The sequence below is a fragment of the Wickerhamomyces anomalus genome (assembly GCF_001661255.1).
Source record: "Wickerhamomyces anomalus NRRL Y-366-8 unplaced genomic scaffold WICANscaffold_6, whole genome shotgun sequence".
NCBI classification, from domain to species: domain Eukaryota; kingdom Fungi; phylum Ascomycota; class Saccharomycetes; order Phaffomycetales; family Wickerhamomycetaceae; genus Hansenula; species Hansenula anomala.
This window is the reverse complement of record NW_017567115.1, coordinates 251,287-276,037: the sequence shown is the minus strand read 5'-3', so window position 1 is coordinate 276,037 and position 24,751 is coordinate 251,287. Positions and strand designations below refer to the sequence as shown.

Below are 24,751 nucleotides of genomic sequence, written 5' to 3'. Positions count from 1 at the left end.
ATTTAATACTCAGCAATTTGTTACCAAAAAACAACACTTTTAGCCAATTATTTGCTCTTTATCATGCCTCCTGAATACATCACTTTAGTCTCATCCGATGGGTTCGAATTCATCATCCGCAAAAAGGCAGCAATGGCTTCTGGAACGTTGAAAAACATGCTGAGCTCCACATTTAGAGAAACTGAAGAACGAAAGATCAAATTACAAGAAATGGATGGCCGTTTATTAGGTAAAGTTGTTGAATATTTATACTACAATCTCAAATATAGAGGCGATGACGATATCCCAGAGTTCAACATACCCACAGAAATGGCCTTGGAGTTGCTTGTTGCCTCCGATTTCCTTGACGTTTGAAAACGCGTAACATTTACAATAGAGTTTGGAAAATTAGGTATCATCAATTTCATTAGCTATAGGTGTCATCATTATATATTTCCAAAGTGTACTTGTTTTGCCTTTGAAGGAATAGATGATGTTGGACAATATGGACATTTGAAACTTCCCCCATTTCTACTTAATTTGTTCAAACTTTGTTTAGATATGATATGATGACATGGTAATGCCATTGGAGGATTCTCCATTGTAGTTTCCTCTTTTGAAACTGGACATATGAAGATTGGATGGAATTTTTTCAAAAAATCTGGTAAATTGATTTCAAATGGTAATTCATTATGACTTGTCCAATCTAATTTATTATTTAAATTTTTAATCTTGACAAATTTTAAAAAAGTTGGAAATGAAATGTATCCACATAATAAAATCATGAAAATTGAAGATTCAAATGAAAATCCAATAACTGAACAAAATTTCTTGGAGAATAATATACCAATCTCTTGGAAATTTGAATTTGATAATTGATTTTCTTTATAATATGGTGATGATTCATCTTTCGAATCAAATAATATCGATGAAATCAATTTTGAAACACTTTGCAAATTCTCACTATTTGTATTAATAAACTTTGGGAACCATTGTTTACCATATTGATAAGCTTTAAAAATCTCACCCGAATTATAATATTCCAAAAATTGTAATTTATGTAAATTAAACTCCAAATCAGATCCCATTTGTGTTAATAGCACAGCTTCATTCTTAATAGCCCATTGTATAGCATCTCCTAAATCCCTTTCATTCAGCATTTTCTTCAAAATATGATTCATCTCTGTAAATTTACTCAATAGATTCAAATCAATTCTTGGATCATCACCTTTCTCAACATCATCATCTTTATATTCATCTTGATCAATTATATTCAAATCTCCATTCCGTATCAAATGTAATTTTATAGCATTATCAATCAATTTCAAATTTGTTGAAGTCTTATCAATCTTATAAATATAAACATCATTCAATTCAAATTCATAAATTTTATCCAATATATTTTTACTAAACTTGTTTAGATTTGAATTTGTTGTTTTAAGATTCTGTCTCAATTTCTCCTCCCATGAAATATGATGATTATTTGCCTTCGTTATCAATTGATTGTAAATTTCTTCATCATCATCTTCATCCTCCAGTTGTTCCAATTGCTTTTCAATTGCCTCCAAATCAGTGATGAAGCTCCTTGTTTCCTTCAACGTTTGGGAAATATGACCTTCATTCTTTTTGAACTTGACTATTTCTTGGTTGAATAAATCCAATAACTCAGTCATTCTTTGATTATGGTTTATTTCTAATTGATTCTCTTGTTTATTTGTTTGTTTGTTTTAAAATTGGTGTCAAAATTGTCTCTTTTCCTGAGTTTTTTTGATAGATAATGATGGCACGTATCGGAATGGCAGATAATCACGACCAGGGCATTTAACCACAAATACAAATTATGGAGAATTTTAGATTTATAAAAGAGAAATACTTGATAAGTTGTTCTGAAGAGAGAAATAATGTATTTAAAAACAAGATTGTATGGATAAATTCATATTCCATGAGAAAATCCCCGTCTTTATAGCTGAAATATTGACATAGAAATGCCAATAGTAGTCACAATGACACAGGTTATTTGATTTGATGAAAGTATATCACTGGTTCAATATGAGTAATGATAATCAAAATATCCCAGATAATGATCAATATATTCTACAACATCTTCCCACCTCTGTTCAATATGCAAAACATCAATATTCATTTCACTCTCGAACGTCCTCCTAAACATCTATCAATGTGAGCAGCAAACCTATTCCCAGCTATCTTTCTAGAGCAATTATCGCATGTGAAATACCGACTACTATCACTTTGTTTCTCGTTCCCAAATATATCTCTCCCCATAACATTATAATACTCAATCCTGGTCAACAGCTCAGGATTGGGCGAAGGGTTCCGACTATTATTATTTGTATTATTAACACTATTACTAGCACTCAGTAACAGTGATCCATTGCCATTGATTGTGCTGTGGTTCATTATGGGCGTTTCTATTGGTTGTGGAGTGTTTCCTGCTTCAAGTTTCCCATATCGTAATCTTGTGATTTGTTCTCTCATTATCGTTTCAACAAAGATTTCTCGAGTGATTGTTTCCATAATGTCTCTATAGATGGACAGCGACATTGACGATAGTGTCAATGGGGGCTCATTATTTGAATTTTCTGACATGGTGACGGTGTTGCATCTACACTGACTTGATTAATACCTTTGGAAAGTTCCTGCCGATTTTTGAGTAATTTGAAAAAATGATTTGATCTTTTAATTATCGGATTGAATAATAATAAGCAATAGCCTGAGATCACCTTTTGAACTCCCTTTTCTTATGACTTTTTCCCTTGTTTAATTCATTTGGTCATTGAAATTCTCGATCCAAAGATTTTCTCTCTCTTGAAAATCAAAAATCTGCCATTTGTTCAGCGTGTCAATAAACAAACATAAAAAAAAATTGTTCCAAAAAGGTGATAAAGATTCACAACTTTGAGTAAAAATATAAAGACATAAACTCAAGAGATGGAGGATGAAGAAGTGCTGTTACAAGGAGGATCAATAAACCCAGACGTCCAAGTGGAAATCGAAGATGAGATCCAGGATTGGAGAAACTTGTCAAAAGTAAAAGATACATCATTACCAAAGCGTGGTGAAAAAGATTATGAACCAGATGGAACAGACATCCAACTGAAGATCCTACAAGATAGTCGAGACTCGATGTTTGCCGCACTTGCTGGAAATAGAGGACATGTTTTGAAGCAACATGTCAAAGCTGTTTGGATCCCATCAGTGAGGAAGGCATTGATTGAAAAACCAAAAGGTTCTTTTTTACAAACTTGTGGTGTTGTGGATTCTAATAATAAATGTTGGCTGAGTGCTGAAGAGTTTTGTTATTTGGCCGAGAGAGGTACAGTGGAACCTTGGTTCGAATCTAAAGATGTTCCTATGAGTATACAGGCTGTTTATGCTTGTTGTTTTGAGAATGAAGATGAAATTGATGAATATCACGTTTATTCATATTTGAAGAGACATGGGTTTATAGTGATGAGAAATGATCCAACAAGATATGAAAGCAAGATTGAAAACATAAAAGTGAATCCACTGGTGGATCTATCAATTTTCAAAAACTTGTACAATAGAATAATCACACTTTGGACAAATTCACCAATAATCAACAAGATCAACACTTTTTTACAAAATTGGGGCATCCAATCATTCCCATCATTTCACCCTTCCCATTTCACATCATCAAAATATATAAACTATACTCAGATATACAATTCGATCAAACTCATACCATTTCATAAAGTGAAAGATCAACAACAACAAGAAACCCCATCACCATCATCAAAAATCTCATTAACATTTGATATATGGAAACCAGACCCAAAATTCAGTAAAAAAACACCACCACCACCAGATTTCCAAGTCATTGTGAAGAATACAAACAAGTATAACTTCCCAACATTATCCCAATTACGAGAAATTTTCTCAAATACTCAATATAAAGATAAAAATAAAAATTTTGATGAACAACAACAACAAAAAAGATTGAAAAATGGATATAGATACATTTTAATAGCCATGATAGATTACGGGATCATCAATTTTGTTAAAGTCTCTGAAGCTGATTTTGGGTCTGAAGATGTTTGGTATATACCATCTGCTAAAGATTTCAAACCAAAGCAAAGAAAAAAATTTAATAAATGAAAAACTACATCACTCGTTTAAAACATTGTAGACTTTTTATTATAACCAATCATTGGTACGGTTTGTTAGGATCATAGGGATATGAATACCTCGGTGGTTGTTGTGGTGGTTGTTGAGTTGGTGCACCGAATGTTTTATACATTGATTGGTCAAACGCAGACGGTGTGTTATAAAATGGAACACGGTTCGAATTATCTGAAGGTTGTGGTTGTAGTGATGATAATCCAGATGGTGGACCACTATGGTGAGGTTGTTGTTGCTGTTCGAATTTTGGAGGTAATGGGGGTGGTGCTGACCTGTCTGAATATCCAGATGGTGATGCAGTGTATCCATATTGTGGTGGAGTTGGTTGACTATACTGTGGTGGAGTTGGTTGTGTGTATTGATATTGCTGTTGAGGTTGCTGAGGCTTTGGTGGTAGTTGTGGTGATGATTGATAATATGAATTAGATGGTGTTGGTTGGTCATATGCATGATGGCTTGAGATTGAAGAATTATATGATTGCTGTCTCACTGGTTGTAATGGAGCATCTCCAAATGATGGTTGTCTTGGAGGTTGAGATGGAATTTCATGACTATATGAAGATCTTGGACTTTGATTACTTCCTATACTCAATTTGTTGAACCTGTCACGTAACGCATCATTTGGTTGAGGTGGTCTTGATGAATTGATGATTCTATCTCTTTGTGAATATCTATCACTAACAAATTGTTCAATATTTGATTTAACATCATTAACGAAATTGATCAGATTATCATAAAATGTGACACTTTTTTGGAAATTTGTTTCATATTCTCTAAATGATCTATAAGTTTTTTCAAATTCTTTAGTTTTCAAAGTTTCCTCAGAAATTTGTGAATTTGATGATAATATTTCATCATATGAAATCTTAATTTCTTTAATAATTTGAGGTTGTTTGAAAATTATTGAATCCAATCTATTTGTATATGGTTCAAATTTTGTTAATTCTTGATCAAATAATGCCTTTTCATCTTTCCCACTTAATTTTTTATTATTCAAAACAAGTATATTTGAAATATCATCCTCGTGAATAACAGTTTTCAAGTCTTCAATTATTTTTGATCTTTCTAATTTCAGATTATTCAAAAGTTTCAAACTTGTTTCAATTCTAGTGATATGTTTTGAAATTTGATCATTTGAAGAGTCATCAATATCCAACAAGTTTTGTTCTTGCTGGTTGTTACTAAAGAAAACAGCTTCAAGTTGTTGTGTTGATTTCAATTGATTCAACCTTGTTGTTTCACCTTCAATAGTATGATTTAATTGTTGATCTAATTTGGTAGCACTTAATAATGATTGTTTTGCATTTGTTAATTCATCTCTCAAATTAATAGACGCTGATTGTGAAGGTTCCTGGGATGTACCAATCTGTGGCTTCTTTTGATTATAATCATTTTCTTCATCTTGTAACTTTGCTTCCAATTCTTTGATGGTGCTTAAAACTATTGACTTTTTATCACTAATCAATGATTTATTTGCCTCTATATCTTTGTATTGAGAATCATTAACTTCGTTCGACCAGCCAACTAATTTTGAATCCAATTTATTCTTAACATTATTCTTGAAATTATCTAGAGATGAAGGTAAATTTAAATATTCTAAGAATGAGCTCAACTCAGCATCTGCAGTTTCATTTTTCTCAATTTCACCTCTTAGGATTTTAGCTTTTTCCTCACTATAAAGACTTAATTTTTCATGAACAGCCATTGGGATAACTTTTTCAAAGATATCTTCACCGACAATTTCAGTTATATTTGCATGATCATTAAGGCTTATAGCTTTAGCAGCACCTAATGGCTTTATGATAACTGCTGGTTCAAGTGAATCTTTTGAAGGTATTAAATCATGATAAATAAAATCATTATCTCTTGACAAAGATTTCAATTTTTCTTCAGTTTGAGATTGATAAGTTTTATAATCAATATTGGTTTGATTATCAATTTTTTTCAAAGAATCAAACCCAGTCAATGCTAATTTTAAAAATGCAATGGCTTCACCAATTTTTTTCTCTTCAATAGATAATGAATAGTTTAAATATGCAATATTTTGATAAAAGCTTGTTTTGAATTTCAAATTATTTGTCCACTTGTACTCTTCACCAAATTCATTTTCCAATTTTTCAAAAGCTGATAAAGTTTGTTCATAATGAATAGAGGTTGACATTGCCAATTTGGCAATCAATGATTTTTTAGAAGAATCTTCACTAATCAATTTCAACAAAAACACTTCTTGAGCTTGACTTAGCTGTAAATTTTGTAAAAAAGCAACAGTTTTACCATCAAGATCTTGAGAAGGAGCATGTAGGAAATTTTCACCAATAAATTTATATATACCTGCAGAATATTGAAAAAATTGATAACTTGATTTGAAATCACCATTTTCAAAATCATCAGAAGCAATTGTAGATAGCAGCGATGCTAAATTGAACAAGATTGATGCCTTTTCAAAGGCTAATGAATATTGAGTATGATGAGTTGAAGGATCATAAGCATCATACCAACGAAATTTAACACGTACACCATCTTCTTGAACTGGTAACCTCAAGTCTAGTAGCTCCAATTGCCCATAGTATTTGTAGTATAAGTCTTTCAAAAAAGATCTATTTGATGAATCATTTGTAGAAGCATTCAAATCTAATCTCAACTTGTTGATAATCTTGACCTCATTAGTGAAATCTGTGAAAGAACCGTAAATTCTGGCTAGGTAGTTCTTGAGCGCTGTGGCCCAGTCAACATTGTCTGTGTTTCTGAGTTTTGTAGAAATAAAAACAGACTTCATTTTGATCAATTGACCTTTAAATTGTTGATATTGTTGTTGTTTTAGATCTTGATGTTATTATCATTTGGCCTCCTTTTCAGTTGCCTTTGAGTTCGCGAATTCAATAGGCCATAATGCTTATTAATCACCATCGCTTATCTTATCTAATCACAATGTCACGTGTATTTACCCTCGAAATCAACACCCTCGGATTTAAACGGGGCTAATCGGCATGGCACAAGTTTAGAGATGGATTAATTAGTGCAAAGCTGATCCGTTTCTTTTCCTCAGAAGAGTAGCTTCAATCAGGATCCACTCAGTTATTCCTTCATCCATTCCATATACAAGCCTTCTTGTCATAGTTCTCATTTGTTGTTCCTTATAGATCACCAAGTTCGTTTCCATATTCATTGCGTTAAAGGCTACGCCGTCATACAGCAATCTACAGCTCATCATCATCATCAGTAACCATGTATCAATTACCATTTGCTCAACCTTATCCTGCAGTTCCTGATGGAGGTTATTGGGATAAAGTCACCTCAACAATTGATTGGTGTGAAGAAAACTATGTTGTAACTCCATATATTGCAGAAGCAATGAACACTTTATCAAACTCGGTCTTTATAATATTAGCAGGTTATGCAATGTATTCAGCTTTTAAAAACCATTTGGAAGTTAGATTCATATTGATAAGTTTTGGATTTGCACTAGTTGGTGTTGGTAGTTGGTTATTCCATATGACTTTGAAATATGAATTCCAATTATTGGATGAATTGCCAATGATTTATGCAACTTGTATTCCAATGTGGTCAGTTTTCAGTGAAGGTGTCACTACAAAGAAATCAATCACAATTGGTACTAGTGTCTTATTTGGTGCTAATCTATTAACTGCAGTGTATCTTTATTTCAAAGATCCAACTATTCATCAAGTTGCTTATGCATTATTAAATGTCTTCATTGTGGGTAGATCTCATTATTTAACATTGAAATTTGTTAAGGATCCAGTTGACCGTGCCAAATTGTTCAGAACCATGATCAGAGGTGTTGTAACCTTTTTAACAGGTTATGCACTTTGGAATATGGATGTTCATTTTTGTAATAGTTGGATCAAATTAAGAAGAAATATTGGTATGCCATATGGATTCTTTTTCGAATTACACAGTTGGTGGCATGTTCTCACAGGTACTGGTGTTTATTTCTACGTTGTCTATCTGGAATATCTCAGAGTTCTCTTGTTGAAACAGGAGGATCACTATGTTTTAGTTGAGCATTTGGGGTTTTTACCAGAAGTTCAAAGATTGGAAAAACCAATTAGCAAGAAGCAATGAGGATTCTTCTAGCCAACCAACCATCTATACCCATACAATCATATACGATATATATAAATATGCCTTTTTCTTTGAATATAAGTTGATTTCATTTGCAATTGTTCTGATTGGCTAAATTGAACTCTTCAGTGTATTCTAGTCTACACCGAGAGCCTAAAACAATGGAAAGTCCACCAATTTGAGCCAGATTTGCACCAAAAGAAAGCCATTTAAGAGCCCATTACTAATATAAGCCACTCCCAAGCCATTTAAAGCTTTTAGTCCTTTGGAAACCCCCATCTTCTATAATCCCAAATTCCGCTCCTCTAATAGAAGGAAATTCCGATCACGAAAAAAAATCAGCTCCACGATAAGAAACGTATAAATCCAATGCAAAAGAGCCAGAAAACACACCCACAACATGGCTCAAACTATCCAGTAAAGATGACAGACGGTATTATCATTACACTCTATAGAGCCAGTCCAATCACATTCATCACCACCCTCGTGTTATCAGCCCTCACTTTTAGAATAATCATATACCCATTCTTTTTAAACCCACTCCACAAGATCCCTGGTCCAACATTATACAAAATATCATCATTATTCACATTAAACGACCATAGAGTTGAGAAAAGGATAGTCAAAGTAGACACACTACACCAGAAATATGGATCTGTGGTACAGGTTGCACCAAATGAAGTTTCATTATCCCATGTATCAAGTTTGAAGAAGATTTATATTGATAGAAATTTACCAAAGAGTCAATTTTATGGACAATTTCAAAATTTTGATGAGTTGAACTCTTTTTCAATGTTGGATAGTGGTGTGCATATCAAGAGGAAGAGATTGATGGCCAAGTTATATTCCAAAACATCTGTTTTTATGAATTCTTCACAAGTTCATATTAATGATAGGGTTAATAATGTTTTGGAATTTGTGGGATCTCATGTCGGTGATGGGATTGATGTTTATGAATTGTTTAATTCTTTGGCTATGGATGTTGTCACTTTTTTCGAATTTGGCTCAAAGTTCAGTACGAACCTGATATTAGATCTTGATCAAAGAGAAATCATAAAATCATTTAGAGCATCTTCTTCAATGTGGTTTTATACAACTTTTTTCCCTTCACTTTGGGACTATGCTGCAACCAAAGAAACAAAAACCCTCAGTGATGGCTGTAGAGAATGGATAAGGGCTAAATTTTTGGAAGCCTATGATGATTTCTTGGAGAATGGTTCAAATGATGATATAAACATGATCAAATCATTGTATGATTCTCAAATGGTTAACAAGTTTGGGATTGGAAGTGAGTTATTTGATCATACAGCTGCTGGGCATGAAACTACTGGTACTAGTCTGACTTATTGCTGTTGGGAATTATCAAGACCTGCTAATCAATATATTCAAGAAAGAATAGCTCAAGAGATGAATGAACATTTTATTAAGGATGATGATGTAATTGAGTTGGAGAAGTTGGATAAATTACCATACTTGGATGCTGTTATTATGGAGACTATTAGATTACATGCAGCCATTCCAGGGTTTGAACCAAGAGTTGTAGATTCAAGAGAATTTAAAGTTGAATTAAGTGATGGAACTCAAGTGGAACTACCTGGTGGAACAATAGTATCTGTTCAGCCATATACAATTCATCGTGATCCTAAGATTTTCTTGGAACCAAACCAATTCATTCCAGAGAGATGGTTACCTGGAAAGGGTGAATCAGATGATGAATACAAATCACGTATTAAATTAATGAGGTCGATGATTTTCACATTTGGACAAGGAAACAGAATGTGTCTTGGTATGAATCTTGCTATGATGGAGATGAAGCTATGTATTGGACAACTGTATTGGAAATTCAACTCTTGTATAAGCGGTGATTGGTGCAAGGACATCTTGACGACTAAGGCGGATGCAATTATGGGATACTCATCATTCCACGGAAAGTCCAAGGCAGAATTGAATGATGTTGAATTGATGAGTATGGCGGACAGCTATACAAGTCGTCCTATATTCGATGAGTGTTGGTTGGTTTGGAACAAGAGAAGTTGATCAAATCATAAGACAAAAAAACTGGATAAATAGAATGGTTGTTCCGAGAAAGGGACATTTTAGTCTAATGGAATTCCTTCAGCATAATAATGACGATTATTGTAGTTTCTCCAGACGGAAAAAGCCTTTGTCATTGGCTGTTTTAAGAGTCTCCAGATCGTCTTGCGTCAGTGATGATGGCAGATCCAAGAAACAGGTTATACGACCCCCACAGGCAGCCAAAAGGACAAAAAAAGGAGAGCAAACACACAGCAATAAAGACATTATTTGGAGAAGAATCAATAGACTAGTAAGCGTCCATTTAATCACTTTATTTTCAGTTTATTCACGTTTTTTATGTTTGACACATTCTTTTCGTCTCATGGTTTCACCGATTATTTATCCGATGATCGAAAACTCGAATTTCAGTTTCTCGAAGCAAAAGCTCTAAAAACAGCATAGACTAATGATCAGATCAAACCCACAATTTGGACAAGCACGCGCGTGTACACAAATGGACAAATACCCCTTGTCTAATACTCATCATCATCATCATCAAAAAACCTTGAGTTGGCATTTCCACTGGACATAAATCCCCCAAGATTCATACTTATAAATACCCTTGAAAAGAACCAAAGAACCATCCATCAAGAATGAAGATTACAGGCTATAAATACATAGACATCATGATCCAACTATCCCCATTGTTGCTACTCCCATTATTCTCAGTATTCAACTCCATTGCTGATGCTTCAACTGAATACCTTAGACCTCAAATCCATTTAACCCCAGATCAAGGTTGGATGAATGATCCGAATGGGATGTTTTATGATAGGAAAGACAAGTTATGGCATGTTTATTTCCAACATAATCCAGATAAGAAATCAATTTGGGCTACACCTGTCACTTGGGGTCATTCCACTTCAAAAGATTTATTAACTTGGGATTATCACGGTAATGCATTAGAACCTGAAAATGATGATGAAGGTATCTTTTCAGGCTCAGTTGTTGTTGATAGAAACAATACCTCAGGTTTTTTCAACGATTCTACGGATCCAGAACAAAGAATCGTGGCCATTTATACAAATAATGCTCAATTACAAACTCAAGAAATCGCATACTCATTAGATAAAGGTTATTCATTCATCAAATATGACCAAAATCCAGTTATCAATGTTAATTCATCTCAACAACGTGATCCAAAAGTTTTATGGCATGATGAATCAAATCAATGGATTATGGTTGTTGCCAAAACACAAGAATTTAAAGTTCAAATTTACGGTTCCCCAGATTTGAAAAAATGGGATCTAAAATCAAATTTCACTTCAAATGGTTATTTAGGATTCCAATATGAATGTCCTGGTTTGTTCAAATTACCAATTGAAAACCCATTAAATGATACTGTCACTTCGAAATGGGTCTTGTTATTAGCAATTAACCCGGGCTCTCCATTAGGTGGTTCGATTAATGAATATTTCATTGGTGATTTTGATGGTACTACATTCCATCCAGATGATGGTGCTACAAGATTCATGGACATTGGTAAAGATTTCTATGCATTTCAATCTTTTGATAACACTGAACCGGAAGATGGTGCTTTAGGTTTAGCATGGGCTTCTAATTGGCAATATGCAAATACTGTACCAACTGAAAATTGGAGAAGTTCAATGTCTTTGGTTAGAAATTATACTTTGAAGTATGTTGATGTTAATCCTGAAAATTATGGGTTGACCTTGATTCAAAAACCAGTTTATGATACAAAAGAGACTAGATTGAATGAAACTTTGAAAACTTATAAGCTGCTCGAAATTTTTCGACAACTGATCCTGAACTTGAAATAGGATTTTCTTCAAGATCTACAAATATTCTCCTAACGTCTAGGAAAAAGGGATAAAAAAAAAATACGATATTAGCGGCTAAGTAATTTACATAGCAAATGAGCCCTGAAAATCTTAATATCTGATCACACGAAGGAAATTCTTTATAGCCTTTGAAGGTCTCACACCATCCCAGCACAGCATAAACCAAGACTTTATTCATCTGTTAATATTTGTGACCTAGATCTTGCTCCCACCTTGAGAGTGGAAAGTTAAGATTCAACTAGTAATCACCTTGTCAGCAGCTTAATCTTGGTATCATACGAATAGGTGTTGTAACTAGACATGGTGTGCAAGAGAAGAACCTATTGAAATTCCATCCACTACGAATCAAACCAATCATTATATTATATCATTAATCTAATAACACAACTATTACACATTATTTTATTCATTTACGAGCCAATTCTCTAACACTCAACTCGTCAATAGTGATGAATGATTTTTCAGAATCACAAACAACTTCAAAACTAGTTGGAATTTTACCTTCTCTGAAAAAGAAAGTATTAGTCATAGCAATGGACCCATCATTAAAGTACAATTCCAAAATATTTCTATCCACAACACCATATAATGTATAAACATTACCTTGATCAGTTGTATCTATTTTTTCCACATAAGTTGATATTCTTTCAGTGAATACTGGACTGTTTCTTTGGAAAGAATGTTGAGTAGTACGATCAATGTACCAAGTTGTACTCAAGGTATCAAATACCAATTGTAGAGTTTCTTGAGAGCCTTTGACGGTTTGTGAATGAATATATAATCCAAACTGGGTAGTCATGTTGGAATAACCCATTTTCAAATCAGTTTGAGTAAATTTCAAATCAAACTCAAAAACACCAGTTGCATTTCTTTCAGTGTTGAAATCTGTTGCAACAAATGATGATTTATCCAATTTTAAATCATTGACTTCATATTCATTAATAGTTTCCAACTCATGGTTGATCGAAACATATTGAGTTTCTGGATCTTTCTCATGTCACTTCTCAAGTAAAAAAGAGAAACCCTCACTACCTTTGAACCTCTAGCGTTTCCCTCGTTATCCTTCCCACCTGTCAACTTTAAACCTTCTGAAAAGCATTCTTTCAAGCTTTTTTCTTATTGGACCGAGCCGCAAAGCTGCAAGGAACATTCCAAAAAAGGTTTTTCCGTTGAGCGGTGTTAAAAAAAAGTTTATCCGAGACCCTGGAAAAAAACACTTCAACGGCGAAATGACGATGAAAGTGCTTCTAAATTTACACCAAAAAGTGAACCAATGCACACACTTAATGTACCTAATTACATGATTCACAAACAAAAAACGGCTAACGTCTTGAGCAACCAATGAAAGAGGCTTTGAACCCGTGGTACTCTTGGCCCTTACTCAAAGTGGCGTCAAACTACTCTTTGAATCTCAGATTTGTGTCTATATGTGCAACAATTAGCAGAAAACTCTGTTAGCAATTTGGGCTAGATCACTGGAATGTTTGGCATTGATATATCTGAGATACTTCAGGTATATATATAAAGGGGTCTAAATCTCATTCTTGAAGAGTGTTGTTGTTCTCCCAAATCATCACAAATAATGATACAGTTGCTGACACTTTTGATACCCTTATTGGCTTTATTCAAACAAGCACAAGCTTCTTCGGAATACCTTAGACCTCAAATACATTTAACTCCAGAACATGGTTGGTTGAATGATCCAAATGGGTTGTTCTATGATAGAAAGGAAAAATTATGGCATGCTTATTATCAACATAATCCAGACCATTCAGCTGTTTGGACAAATCAATTAGTATGGGGCCATTCCACTTCAAAAGATTTACTAGCTTGGAAATATGAAAAACCTGCAATTGAACCAGAACATAAAGATGAAGGTATCTTCTCAGGTTCGATTGTTATTGATAAAAAAAACACATCAGGTTTTTTCAATGATTCAGTTGATCCTGAACATAGAATAGTTGCTATTTATACCAATAGTGTTCCAAAATATCAAGCCCAGCATGTTGCTTATTCGGTTGATGGTGGTTATAGTTTTACGAAATATGATCAAAATCCTGTCATCAATGTCACATCACCAAATCAACGTGATCCAAAAGTTTTCTGGCATGACGAATCTAAGAAATGGATTATGGTTGTTGCAAAGACTCAAGAGTATAAAATTCAAATTTATTCTTCCAAAGATTTGAAAAAATGGGAATGGAAATCTGATTTCAAATCTGGTGGTTATTTAGGATTCCAATACGAATGTCCAGGTTTGTTCAAATTACCAATTGAAAACCCAACCAAAAAGACAAACACTCATAAATGGGTCTTGATTTTCGCTATCAACCCAGGCTCACCATTAGGAGGTTCAATTAACGAATATTTTATCGGTGATTTTGATGGTGAAAAGTTTTCCTCAGATGATGCTGCTAATCGTTTCATGGATATTGGTAAAGATTTCTATGCGTTCCAAACTTTTGAAAACACAGACCCTGAAGATGGTGTGCTTGGTTTGGCATGGGCTACTAATTGGCAATATGCTAATCATGTTCCAACTGAAACTTGGAGAGGATCAATGTCTATGGTTAGAAATTACACTTTACGTTATGTTGATGTTAACCCTGAAAACTATGCACTAACTTTGATTCAAAAGCCTGTTTTCGATACCAAAGAGACAAGAAAGAATGATACCTTAAAATCAATTGATACAGTCAACGAATATGAAGTCACTGATTTGAAGTTGGATAAATATTCGAATGTTGCAACTGATTTCAACAGTTGGAGAAACTCAACAGGTATTCTTGAGTTCACTTTAAAATTCACTCAAACAAAATTTGGGTTCAGCTATTCAAATGATACAACATTTGGTATCTTCATCAACTCTCAAACTGTCAGAGGTACTCAAGAAACATTAAAAGTTGCATTTGATGCCCTAAGTTCAAGTTGGTACGTTGATCGTTCAACACAACATCCTTTCCAAAGAGAAACTTCAATGTTTACTGAAAGGTTATCAACTTATGTTGAAAAAATGGATGAAAGTGACGATGGTATTGAGTTCTCATTACACGGTGTTGTTGATAGAGATATTTTAGAGTTGTACTTCAATGACGGTTCAATTGCAATGACAAGTACATTCTTTTTCAGTCAAGGTAAGATTCCAACCAGTTTAGCAATTGTAACTGATGCTGAAGAATCGTTCATCACTATTAATGAGTTCGTTGTCAAAGAGTTGGGATTTAAATAGAATTACTTTGCTTAGTTAAATTGATTTGATTTGTATTGAAGTCATTAAATAAATCGTAGCGAATGTTCCCCAAACCTCCAGTCCCTTAAAAAGCCAGCAAATTGAATACGTATGGATTATGAATATATAGCATGAAGCAGCCTATTCCTGTTGTACGAGCTTAGATTTTTCTGACATCTATATCCTCATGATTCTTCACCTTCAGTCTTAGTGAGTCCAGCCTTTTCAATAATTTATCGGTTTTGATTCTTCTTTCTTCGGGTGAAAGCCCAATATGCGTTGCTTGTGGCTCTTTAGCAGCATTATTTGGTATGTGTATTGGCTGTGACATTCTCTTATACTTTATGAGTAACACTCTAGTGAACAAAAAAGGGATGTTTTAGGATGTTTGTTCAAGTTTATATGTCAATCTTTAGGTCGCGCTGATAAGCAAAACACAGAATAGATTCGCGGATTCGCGGATTCGCGCATTAGAGACACTTATACGTGAATAAATTAATATTAAAACAAATAAGTATACAAAGTTTTTAAGGGAGGTTAGAACAAAGATGAAAAGATTTTGAATAAGAAAGGAACTTCAACAAGGTTTGCACCAGCATCAAAAGTTGAGATTGCAACCGAAGAAACATTATAGAGGGAAGATGTTGATTGTTGAGAAACTGTGACATATGTTTGGAAAGTGACTGTTGTGTCTTCGTCTGAGCTTATGGATTGCACTAATGAAGATGATGGGATCGGGGTTGATGTAATAGATTGTGTTATTGAGGATGGGGCGTTGGTAGTTGTGGACTCAGCTGATGGGATTGGGATTGATGACGAAACGACAGTCGTTTCAGATGAAGTTGTTGAGGGTTGAGAATCAAGGGTCGTGACAGAAGAAGATGCTGGGATCAATTCAGTTTGGGAAGTTCCATCAGAAGTGTAGTTAGCAGTAGCAGAGCTGGTAGTGGAAACAATTTCGAGTTCAGATGATTGTGATGGTTGTTTTGCTTCAATGGTTGATGGTTTTGAGATTGTGGTTTCAGCAGATGAGGTTTGAACAGTTGATAAAGATGGTGTTTCCAATGAGCTTTGAATAGTTTCTGTTTTTGAAGCAGATTCTTGAGTTGAAGATGGAACAAAAACACTGGTGGTTGTAATCTTGGAGCATGCATTATCAGAACATGATGTGATGGTCTTGATGATGGTTGAGTTTTGCTGTTGATAATATGTTGATACACTTGCGGAAACAGGTTCACTTGAAACTGATGAGACAGATGAAGCTGTGGCTGATGAAACCGAAGTTAATTCACCAGAGGTTGAAACACTAGATGGCAAGACAACTGAACTTGAAGAACTTGAGCTCACAACAGCACATGAAAAGCAAGTTGGTGAAGAAACTGTTGAGTAGGTTGAGCTGTAAATTGTTGAAGATCCATTAGAACTCACTGAACATTGAAGACAAGTAGCTGATGAAACTGTTGAATAAGCTGAAGAGTAAATTGTAGAAGAAAATTTACTTGATGAACTAGCGGATAAAGATGAAGATGTTGAGCTTAATGAAGAAGTGGTTGTTGAGCTAGAACTCGCACTTGAGCTAGATGAAGCTTTGGTGCAGGCAGCGGTTTGGAAAGAACCAGAATAATAACCAGAGGTTAAAATGGTGGTGACAGACAAACTTTCAGTGCTTGGTGAAGGGTAGTAAGTATCAGTAGTAGCACTGTTAGGAGAGTTGTAATCTTTTGCAGCAACAGCTTTTGGAACATCACCAGTAATCTCAACCAAATCTTCACTTCCAGAGGAAGCACCTTGAGCAATAGAAACTTCGGCATTATCAACATCCCAAACAACTAACAAATTTCTTAGGAATTGTGCACCAAGAATAAATTGACTTTGATCACTACTTTTACCTCCATTGAAGAAGTTAGTTGTACATAAAGTATCACCATCTGAATCAGTCAAAGGAGAATCACCATTATAAAGTGAGATCAAGTAGTGTTGAGGTGGATATGAAACTTGTTTACCACTGAAATCAAATTGGACAGGTTTAGCATCAGCACATTTCAATACATAATTCGAGTCAATTGAGCCAGTTGGACCTTCAGCATAACTTTGAATTGGAACTTTGGTTACTTTACCACCAATAGCTTGATGTAGTTGGTGATAAAGTTCATCTGGAATAACATTACCATCAGAACCTGTATCTAAAATCACAGGATAACCATTTTTGTTAACAACACCGCAATCTGTTGAAACACCAGTCAAATACACGATATACATGTTGTAAGCCAAGACAGGGATTTTTTCCAAAGTACCAGAGTATTTAGATTGATCAAGACCACCAAACACAACAGCACCAGAATTCTCTGAGTAATAGGTTGAAAAGACTTTTCTTGAGGTAAATCCATTATGAGCCAAAAAGTTATAAAGAACCGGAGCTTTATCATCACCTGCAATCAAAGCCATACCAACAATGTTTGAGTCACTGTTTGTGTCCTCGAGTAGACCAAATTTGTAATCATCTATAGTAAATCCAGCTATCTCAAGAGTATCATTGAAATAATGACCACCGCCTGATGACCCATCAAGATATGATGCAGTATATGGATCTGTTGTGTTGACAGAGCTTGAAGATTTTGAAGGATCATAAGAGCCATATTGGGAACAGCCATTTTGCTTGCAAAATTCACTATCTTTATAATTTAATGCAAAAGTATATGACCCAGTATCAAATAAGACGGTAACTTCTTGACCAGGTGTACCAACTTCTAATTTACCTTCAAAAATATGTTTACCAGTGATAGGCTCAACGCTACTTTGGTTGAAACCTCTTTTGACAAGTTTATCACCACCCAAGTTAACTTTCAGTATATCAGCACTAGCATTTCCTAATAGTGTAGCAGTGATCAACACCACTAATTGGTTATAACCTAACTTCATATTGATATTATTTTAGGGGAAAAAATAGGTTATAACGAACGTTGGGAAAACAATTTGGGATATTGTGCCATCTTTATATGAGTTTGAGGCTCGGTAGTTCAAAACCACTCTTCAATGTACATCAATAACTAGAGATGCATAATGGGTTGAAAAGAAATTACACCAATTTTTCCATCATGAAGCGAAGGCCTTAAAAAGTTGATTTTTCATCAAAACAAACACAACAATTTCCTCAACATCAACACCTCTTAACCACCATAATAACCTATAAAAGAGCTTGATATCCAATTAATTGACCACATTAATACACCACAATCCCTAGAAACCTCTTTGGATTCCATTGACCATGTTTCTTTGAACGTTGAAAGTGTTGAAAGGTTTTGCATCATCGCTGTGGGATATGCCATTGTCGCGTCCCTTTTAGGAAAGTCTGCGATGAGCCAAAGAAAACCTCAAACCATCACCAACAACTCGCTGGATTATAAAACGTAAACAACCAGAATACCAATTGGGTAAGAATAATTCATTTCAAGTAGAAATCATGGTCTCAATTCCCAAAACAGTGCCCTCTCACTCTTGTTTTGGATGAAATACAGAATGATTTGTACTGGCTTCGCGGAAATGTCGCTTTACGCTTTCTAGGCATAAAACAGGTAAACAATAGGAAACTACAAGTAAATTGTTGTAGAAAAACAGAGTGGACTTGTAAGGAGCATATTGGTAAACTCTAGTGATAACATTCATGTTGATAGCTTGTATTTAGCCTAAGGGTTGGATATACAGAAAAGTTTCTTCGAACGAGTTTAAAATTATGAGAAGCCCAGTGAAGCTCTAGGCTGATCTCTGCCCGGACTCTAGAGGGACTTCTGCCCGTGTCTGTACCATCTCTTGAACACCGGGTAACCTTTTAGACTTTGATTTTTAGACGCGTAAAGGCAAAACATAACAAAAGATACAACCCTGGGGCCTTATCCAGTGTGATTCAGCTGATCCTAAAGTATCATTAGATAAGATGCCTACTACAGCTAGTAGCACACCTGTGCGTCGTTCACAGCGTATCAAGGAGATTGTCTCTTCACAACCCGTTGTTGATGATGAAACAATTGAAGGTGACGGATATGAAGATGAAGATGAAGACGAAGATGAAGATGAGGATGAAACCCCAAGAAAGAGAAGAAAAACTGGGCCAGCTGGTAAAGCGATAAAAGAAGCTCCCTCAAAGAAAGGTAGAAAAAGCGCTGCTGATACATTCAATGAGCTGAAAGAGAATTTTGAAGAGAATTACATATTTCAGGCTTTGAATGATGCTGAAGTTTCTATCTCTGAATTAGCTAATGACTGGGTTCAAACATATAAAGCTCATAAAGATTTGGCTAAAAAGGATTTGATCAATTTGATTTTGAATGCTGTTGGGTGTTTCACCAAAATTGAAGAGCATGATGTTTCTAACAATGAAAGTGCTTCAGAAACTGTGTCAGAAATTCAAACATTCTTTAAACGTCAAAAAAATCATGAATTCTACCTTGCATCCAAAAAACCAGCATATAAGCATTTGAAAAAGAATTTCATTAATTTCATGAATGAAATCATCTCAATCAGTGATGAAAATGGGCTATTGTATGAAAACATTGTTATCAGTGAAGAAGATGATGAAGATGTCGAAGAACCGGAAGATTCAAACCTTATGGAAGATTTACTTATATGGCTGTCTTCCTTCTCCGTCTCATACATCAGAGCACTGAGATACATTTCCACTTTATCATTATTGAATATTGAAACAACACTATGCCGTATTATTGTTAAAGTCAATTCATCATTGGAGAAATTCAAACATCAATTAGAAGTTGAACAGAAAAAGGCTACATCCACTTCAAAGGCTGCAAAGAAAAGAATTGCCCAAATAGAATCTAACGTGACCCAATACAGTAATCAATCCTTGATTTTGGAAAATACAATTCAAGATATTCTCAATACTACATTTATTCATAGATTCAAAGATATTGATTATCAAATCAGAGTTGAAGCAATGGGTGCCTTAGGTGAATGGATGGATACTTATCCTGAACTTTTCTTTAAAGTTACTTATTTGAAATATCTTGGGTGGGTTTTGTCAGATGAAAATGCAAGTGTTAGATCCCAGGTTATCAAAACATTGATCAAATTATTGAAGAAAAATATCATTGTTACAGGATTAAGACAGTTTTTTGAAAGATTCAAAACAAGAGTTATTGAAATTGCCTTCCATGATGTGGATCATCATGTTAGAACTAGTGCTATCAACCTACTTATTGAAATTAATAAAGTTGGATTTTTGGAAGATGAAGAAATAGGGAAAGTTAGTTCATTAATTTTCAGTTCAAAAGATTCTAAAATTATTCAACTCGTTTCAAAGTTCATTCAAACAGTGGAGTCTGAAAATACTAAAGCTACATTGGAAGCCTTATCTGTGAATATCAAGAGTAGTGAAAAATTATTCCCAATCAACTTGAGAGACTTGATCAAAATCCATAACTTGATTGAAATTTTAACAGTTGCCAATGAAGTTTATAGTGAAAATCAACCAAAACAAAGCCTCGTGAAATCAAATGACCTGAAACCCTCATTATTTGCTATTGCTGGTAAGGAGCTTTTCGCTCTATCTGCTTATTCAGAGTATTGGGAATTCTTGATTAGATACTATTTATTAGATATAAGTTCTATTGAGGTTGCAGATGATGAATTAATTAAAGCTATCCAATTAACTGCGGAACAAGAAACCATATTGTTTGGTATCATTCATGGAAGTTTGATCCATTTGAAACAAGTTGAAGATGAATTAAAGAAAAAAAAGAAAGATGATGTTGATGATGCTTCAAGTCAAAGACTAATCTCTCATTTACCTTTAATTTTGAAAAAAGTTGAAAATAACGATACAAATTTATCCACATTTATTCAAATTCTTTCAATTTATAATATTGAATTTTTTGAAAATTTCAACCAAGCAAATGTTTATAAATCCATATTCCAAGAATTAACCAAACATTTCAAAAACAATTCAATTGAAACATTAAAGAATGAATATATTCATTTATTCAAGATTTTATCAGATTCATCAGGTTCAACCACAATTGGTGAAATTAATGTCCTTTTCAAGGACACAATCACTGAATTAATCATTGAATTTGAAAACTTGTTGAAAGATTCAGATTTTGAACTTTCAAGCTCAACCATACGAACCATCCATGAAGACTACTCATTCAAATTATTAGTCCTTGGGTTACAATATGATATCAGTGAAGTTTTCAAAACTTTTGAAATGGTTAAAGATAAGATTTTCACATTTTTACCAGATTTTGAAATTGAAGATGAAGATGTTGAACCTTTATCATCATTATTGAAAATATACTTATCATCAACTTCATGGAAGTTAAATTTCTTGCTACACACAAATGAACCATTAAACGTTGAAACTGAACTATCACAAATCCCTGTTTTCATTCAAGAAATTCAATATTTATTAACAAAGACCAATGTTATAAAGTTTCAAACTGAGGTTGCCTCTGTTTTGATCGATTTATCCACATTACTCAAGAATTTCTTCAATGAACCAAACACAAACTTGACAAATCTTAATAGATTTTATGATATTGATCTTTCTTCACTTTCATTATCTCAAGACACAATAGACTCATTGCTTTATCTGTTCTTATACAAGGAGGCAATTTTTGCAAATTTGAATGAAGTGCATCTAGATAGAGAAGATGATGAAGATGTTAATTTGAATTCTGTCAAATTGGATGTTTCTGAATTGGATACTGAAGAGTTAACTAGTGTTAATTGGGATGCTGAAAAGGATATGGTAGTTTACGGTGTGAAACTGTTAGGATTGTACAAGGTTGGTATTTTAAGTTCCAAAATTGTGAAGAGAATCGAGTTGAATAAAGAAGAGTTGGGCGATTTGTTTAAAAGTGTTTTCGAAGGTGTTAATATTAATGATTCAACTCCTGTTGCTAGTGCTGCAAATATTACCCAATCAAAAGAGGAGGAACAAGATGATGAGATTCCAGAGATAGCTATGGATGATTAATGTACTAATGAGAAGGGAAGTATGCTAAATATGTAATACTATGTTTGATAATATGAGAGTGTAGTACAATATTAATGTATCAGAAAAAAAAAATCACATATACTAAAACAAAATTAAATTTACTCTATAAAATTAATTCTAAAATTCTAAAGGAAATAATATCAATCTAGAAAAATCTAATCAACTTCTTCAACAGTTGGACCTTCATTTTCTGGAGCTGGAGGAGCACCACCTGGGAAACCACCTGGAGCAGCACCACCTGGGGCACCACCGTTTTCTTGGTAGAATTTGGTCAAGATTGGGTTAGCAACTGATTCCAATTCTTTTTGTTTATCAGTGTATTCATCAGTAGCAGCAGATTGGTTTTCATCTAACCATGAGATGGTTGAGTCAATAGCTTCAGTTAATTGTTTCTTTTCATCTTCAGAAACTTTTGAAGTGAAAGCTTCTTCACCAGTGGTGTTTTTCAATGAGAAAGCATAAGATTCCAAACCGTTCTTAGCACCGATTCTGGCAGCTTCTTTTTCATCTTCTTCTTTGTATTTTTCAGCTTCTGAAACCATACGTTCAATATCTTCTTTTGATAATCTACCTTTATCGTTGGTGATGGTAATTTTGTTTGATTTACCAGTACCTTTTTCAACAGCAGAAACGTTCAAGATACCATTAGCATCAACATCGAAGGTAACTTCGATTTGTGGAACACCTCTTGGAGCTGGTGGGATACCTGATAATTCGAATTTACCCAACAAGTTGTTATCTTTTGTTCTAGCTCTTTCACCTTCAAAGACTTGAATCAAGACACCTGGTTGGTTATCAGCATAAGTTGAGAAGGTTTCAGATTTTTTGGTTGGAATGGTGGAGTTTCTTGGAATTAATTTAGTCATAACACCACCAGCGGTTTCAATACCCATAGATAATGGAGCAACATCCAATAATAATAAATCTTGGGTTTTTGATGATTGATCACCAGTCAAGATAGCAGCTTGGACAGCAGCACCGTAAGCAACAGCTTCATCTGGGTTAATTGATCTGTTTGGTTCTTTACCGTTGAAGAATTCAGAAACTAATTTTTGAACTTTTGGAATACGAGTAGAACCACCAACTAAGACGATTTCATCAACTTGTGATTTATCTAAAGCAGCATCTCTTAAGACTTTTTCAACTGGGTCTAAAGTAGATCTGAATAATGAAGCACATAATTCTTCAAATCTAGCTCTGGTGATTGAAGTGTAGAAATCAATACCTTCAAATAAGGAATCAATTTCAATTGAAGTTTGAGCTGATGATGACAAAGTACGTTTAGCACGTTCACAAGCAGTTCTTAATCTTCTTAATGATCTTTGGTTACCAGAGATATCTTTTTTGTTTTTACGTTTGAATTCAGCAACGAAATGTTCAACCAATTTATGATCGAAATCTTCACCACCTAAATGAGTATCACCAGCAGTAGCTTTAACTTCAAAGATACCATCTTCAATGGCTAATAATGAAACATCAAAAGTACCACCACCTAAATCGAAAATTAAAACATTTTTTTCACCTTCATCTTTTTTATCTAAACCATAAGCAATGGCAGCAGCAGTTGGTTCGTTAATGATACGTAAAACGTTTAAACCAGCAATTAAACCGGCATCTTTAGTAGCTTGTCTTTGAGAATCGTTGAAATAAGCTGGGACAGTAACAACAGCATCGTTAACTTTGGTACCCAAGAAAGATTCAGCAGTTTCTTTCATTTTAGTTAAAATCATTGATGAGATTTCTTCTGGAGTAAAAGTTTTAGATTCACCTTTGAATTCAACTTGAATTTTTGGTTTAGTAGCATCGTTAACAACTTTGAATGGGAAATGTTTGATATCATTTTGAACTTCTGAATCATCAAATTTTCTACCAATTAAACGTTTAGCATCGAAAACGGTGTTAGCTGGGTTCATAGCAGCTTGATTCTTAGCAGCATCACCGATTAATCTTTCGGTATCAGTGAAGGCAACGAAAGATGGGGTGGTTCTGTTACCTTGATCATTGGCGATAATTTCGACACGATCGTTGGAAAAGTGTGCAACACAAGAGTAGGTAGTACCTAAATCAATACTAGAAGTTTGTTAGTAAATAAGGTCTTTGATATTGAAATAGGGAGGAGAAACTTGATTCAAAGCTGGTTTCTTCGTTCGAAGAGATGCGAAGTTCCTCAATTGAACCCAATAAACAGGTGGCCAAAAGAACCAATTTTCTTCAACGTCGAAGCCAATCCAGATCTTGCCCCAACAACCCTAATGAAACCGCTTCAATTGAAACCATTTTCTCCTCTCTTTCCTCAATGGTGACATACCCAACAGCTTTACTCATTTTTGTAATATGTTCTAGTTGATGTTTTAAAACAAGAATTGAAATGGAAAGAAGAGAAAAGAGAAAGTGGACGTCATGGCTTTTGTATAT

General features: G+C 34.3%; 10 protein-coding genes across 10 annotated transcripts; 5 read left to right on the top strand and 5 right to left on the bottom strand.

Annotated features, from left to right (window-relative positions):
• Positions 1 to 81: 81 nt before the first annotated feature.
• Positions 82 to 1,637, bottom strand: RMD5 (ubiquitin-protein ligase RMD5). The gene has a single exon (XM_019182813.1). It carries the CDS (start codon positions 1,158 to 1,160, stop codon positions 426 to 428), a length of 735 nt encoding a protein of 244 aa, XP_019036666.1. The 5' UTR covers positions 1,161 to 1,637; the 3' UTR covers positions 82 to 425.
• Positions 1,638 to 2,118: 481 nt separating this feature from the next.
• Positions 2,119 to 2,586, bottom strand: SGF11 (SAGA histone acetyltransferase complex subunit SGF11; the record flags this gene model as incomplete). The annotated part of the gene is made up of 1 exon (XM_019185124.1): positions 2,119 to 2,586. One exon carries the CDS (start codon positions 2,584 to 2,586, stop codon positions 2,119 to 2,121), a length of 468 nt encoding a protein of 155 aa, XP_019036665.1.
• A 342-nt stretch (positions 2,587 to 2,928) lies between these two features.
• On the top strand, positions 2,929 to 4,116 carry SEN54 (tRNA splicing endonuclease subunit SEN54; the record flags this gene model as incomplete). Its single annotated transcript, XM_019182351.1, has 1 exon — positions 2,929 to 4,116. One exon carries the CDS (start codon positions 2,929 to 2,931, stop codon positions 4,114 to 4,116), a length of 1,188 nt encoding a protein of 395 aa, XP_019036664.1.
• A 49-nt stretch (positions 4,117 to 4,165) lies between these two features.
• On the bottom strand, positions 4,166 to 6,916 carry BRO1 (Bro1p; the record flags this gene model as incomplete). Its single annotated transcript, XM_019183809.1, has 1 exon — positions 4,166 to 6,916. The coding sequence occupies one exon, from the start codon at positions 6,914 to 6,916 to the stop codon at positions 4,166 to 4,168; it is 2,751 nt and encodes a 916-aa protein (XP_019036663.1).
• Positions 6,917 to 7,365: 449 nt separating this feature from the next.
• On the top strand, positions 7,366 to 8,223 carry YDC1 (alkaline dihydroceramidase; the record flags this gene model as incomplete). Its single annotated transcript, XM_019183808.1, has 1 exon — positions 7,366 to 8,223. The coding sequence occupies one exon, from the start codon at positions 7,366 to 7,368 to the stop codon at positions 8,221 to 8,223; it is 858 nt and encodes a 285-aa protein (XP_019036662.1).
• A 423-nt stretch (positions 8,224 to 8,646) lies between these two features.
• Positions 8,647 to 10,260, top strand: WICANDRAFT_64802 (uncharacterized protein; the record flags this gene model as incomplete). The annotated part of the gene is made up of 1 exon (XM_019183807.1): positions 8,647 to 10,260. The coding sequence occupies one exon, from the start codon at positions 8,647 to 8,649 to the stop codon at positions 10,258 to 10,260; it is 1,614 nt and encodes a 537-aa protein (XP_019036661.1).
• A 665-nt stretch (positions 10,261 to 10,925) lies between these two features.
• WICANDRAFT_35787 (glycoside hydrolase family 32 protein) lies at positions 10,926 to 15,330 on the top strand (the record flags this gene model as incomplete). Its single annotated transcript, XM_019182355.1, has 2 exons — positions 10,926 to 11,987; positions 14,740 to 15,330. The coding sequence occupies 2 exons, from the start codon at positions 10,926 to 10,928 to the stop codon at positions 15,328 to 15,330; spliced, it is 1,653 nt and encodes a 550-aa protein (XP_019036660.1).
• Positions 15,331 to 15,867: 537 nt separating this feature from the next.
• On the bottom strand, positions 15,868 to 18,249 carry WICANDRAFT_80788 (uncharacterized protein; the record flags this gene model as incomplete). Its single annotated transcript, XM_019185123.1, has 1 exon — positions 15,868 to 18,249. One exon carries the CDS (start codon positions 18,247 to 18,249, stop codon positions 15,868 to 15,870), a length of 2,382 nt encoding a protein of 793 aa, XP_019036659.1.
• A 1,012-nt stretch (positions 18,250 to 19,261) lies between these two features.
• Positions 19,262 to 22,315, top strand: IRR1 (cohesin subunit IRR1; the record flags this gene model as incomplete). Its single annotated transcript, XM_019183806.1, has 1 exon — positions 19,262 to 22,315. The coding sequence occupies one exon, from the start codon at positions 19,262 to 19,264 to the stop codon at positions 22,313 to 22,315; it is 3,054 nt and encodes a 1,017-aa protein (XP_019036658.1).
• Positions 22,316 to 22,491: 176 nt separating this feature from the next.
• On the bottom strand, positions 22,492 to 24,661 carry SSA2 (Hsp70 family chaperone SSA2; the record flags this gene model as incomplete). Its single annotated transcript, XM_019185917.1, has 2 exons — positions 22,492 to 24,406; positions 24,645 to 24,661. The coding sequence occupies 2 exons, from the start codon at positions 24,659 to 24,661 to the stop codon at positions 22,492 to 22,494; spliced, it is 1,932 nt and encodes a 643-aa protein (XP_019036657.1).
• Positions 24,662 to 24,751: the final 90 nt, after the last annotated feature.

Bases quoted from the DNA above. Each gene is read 5' to 3' on its own strand.
- RMD5 (XM_019182813.1), bottom strand. From the start codon at position 1,160: ATGAATCATATTTTGAAGAAAATGCTGAATGAAAGGGATTTAGGAGAT.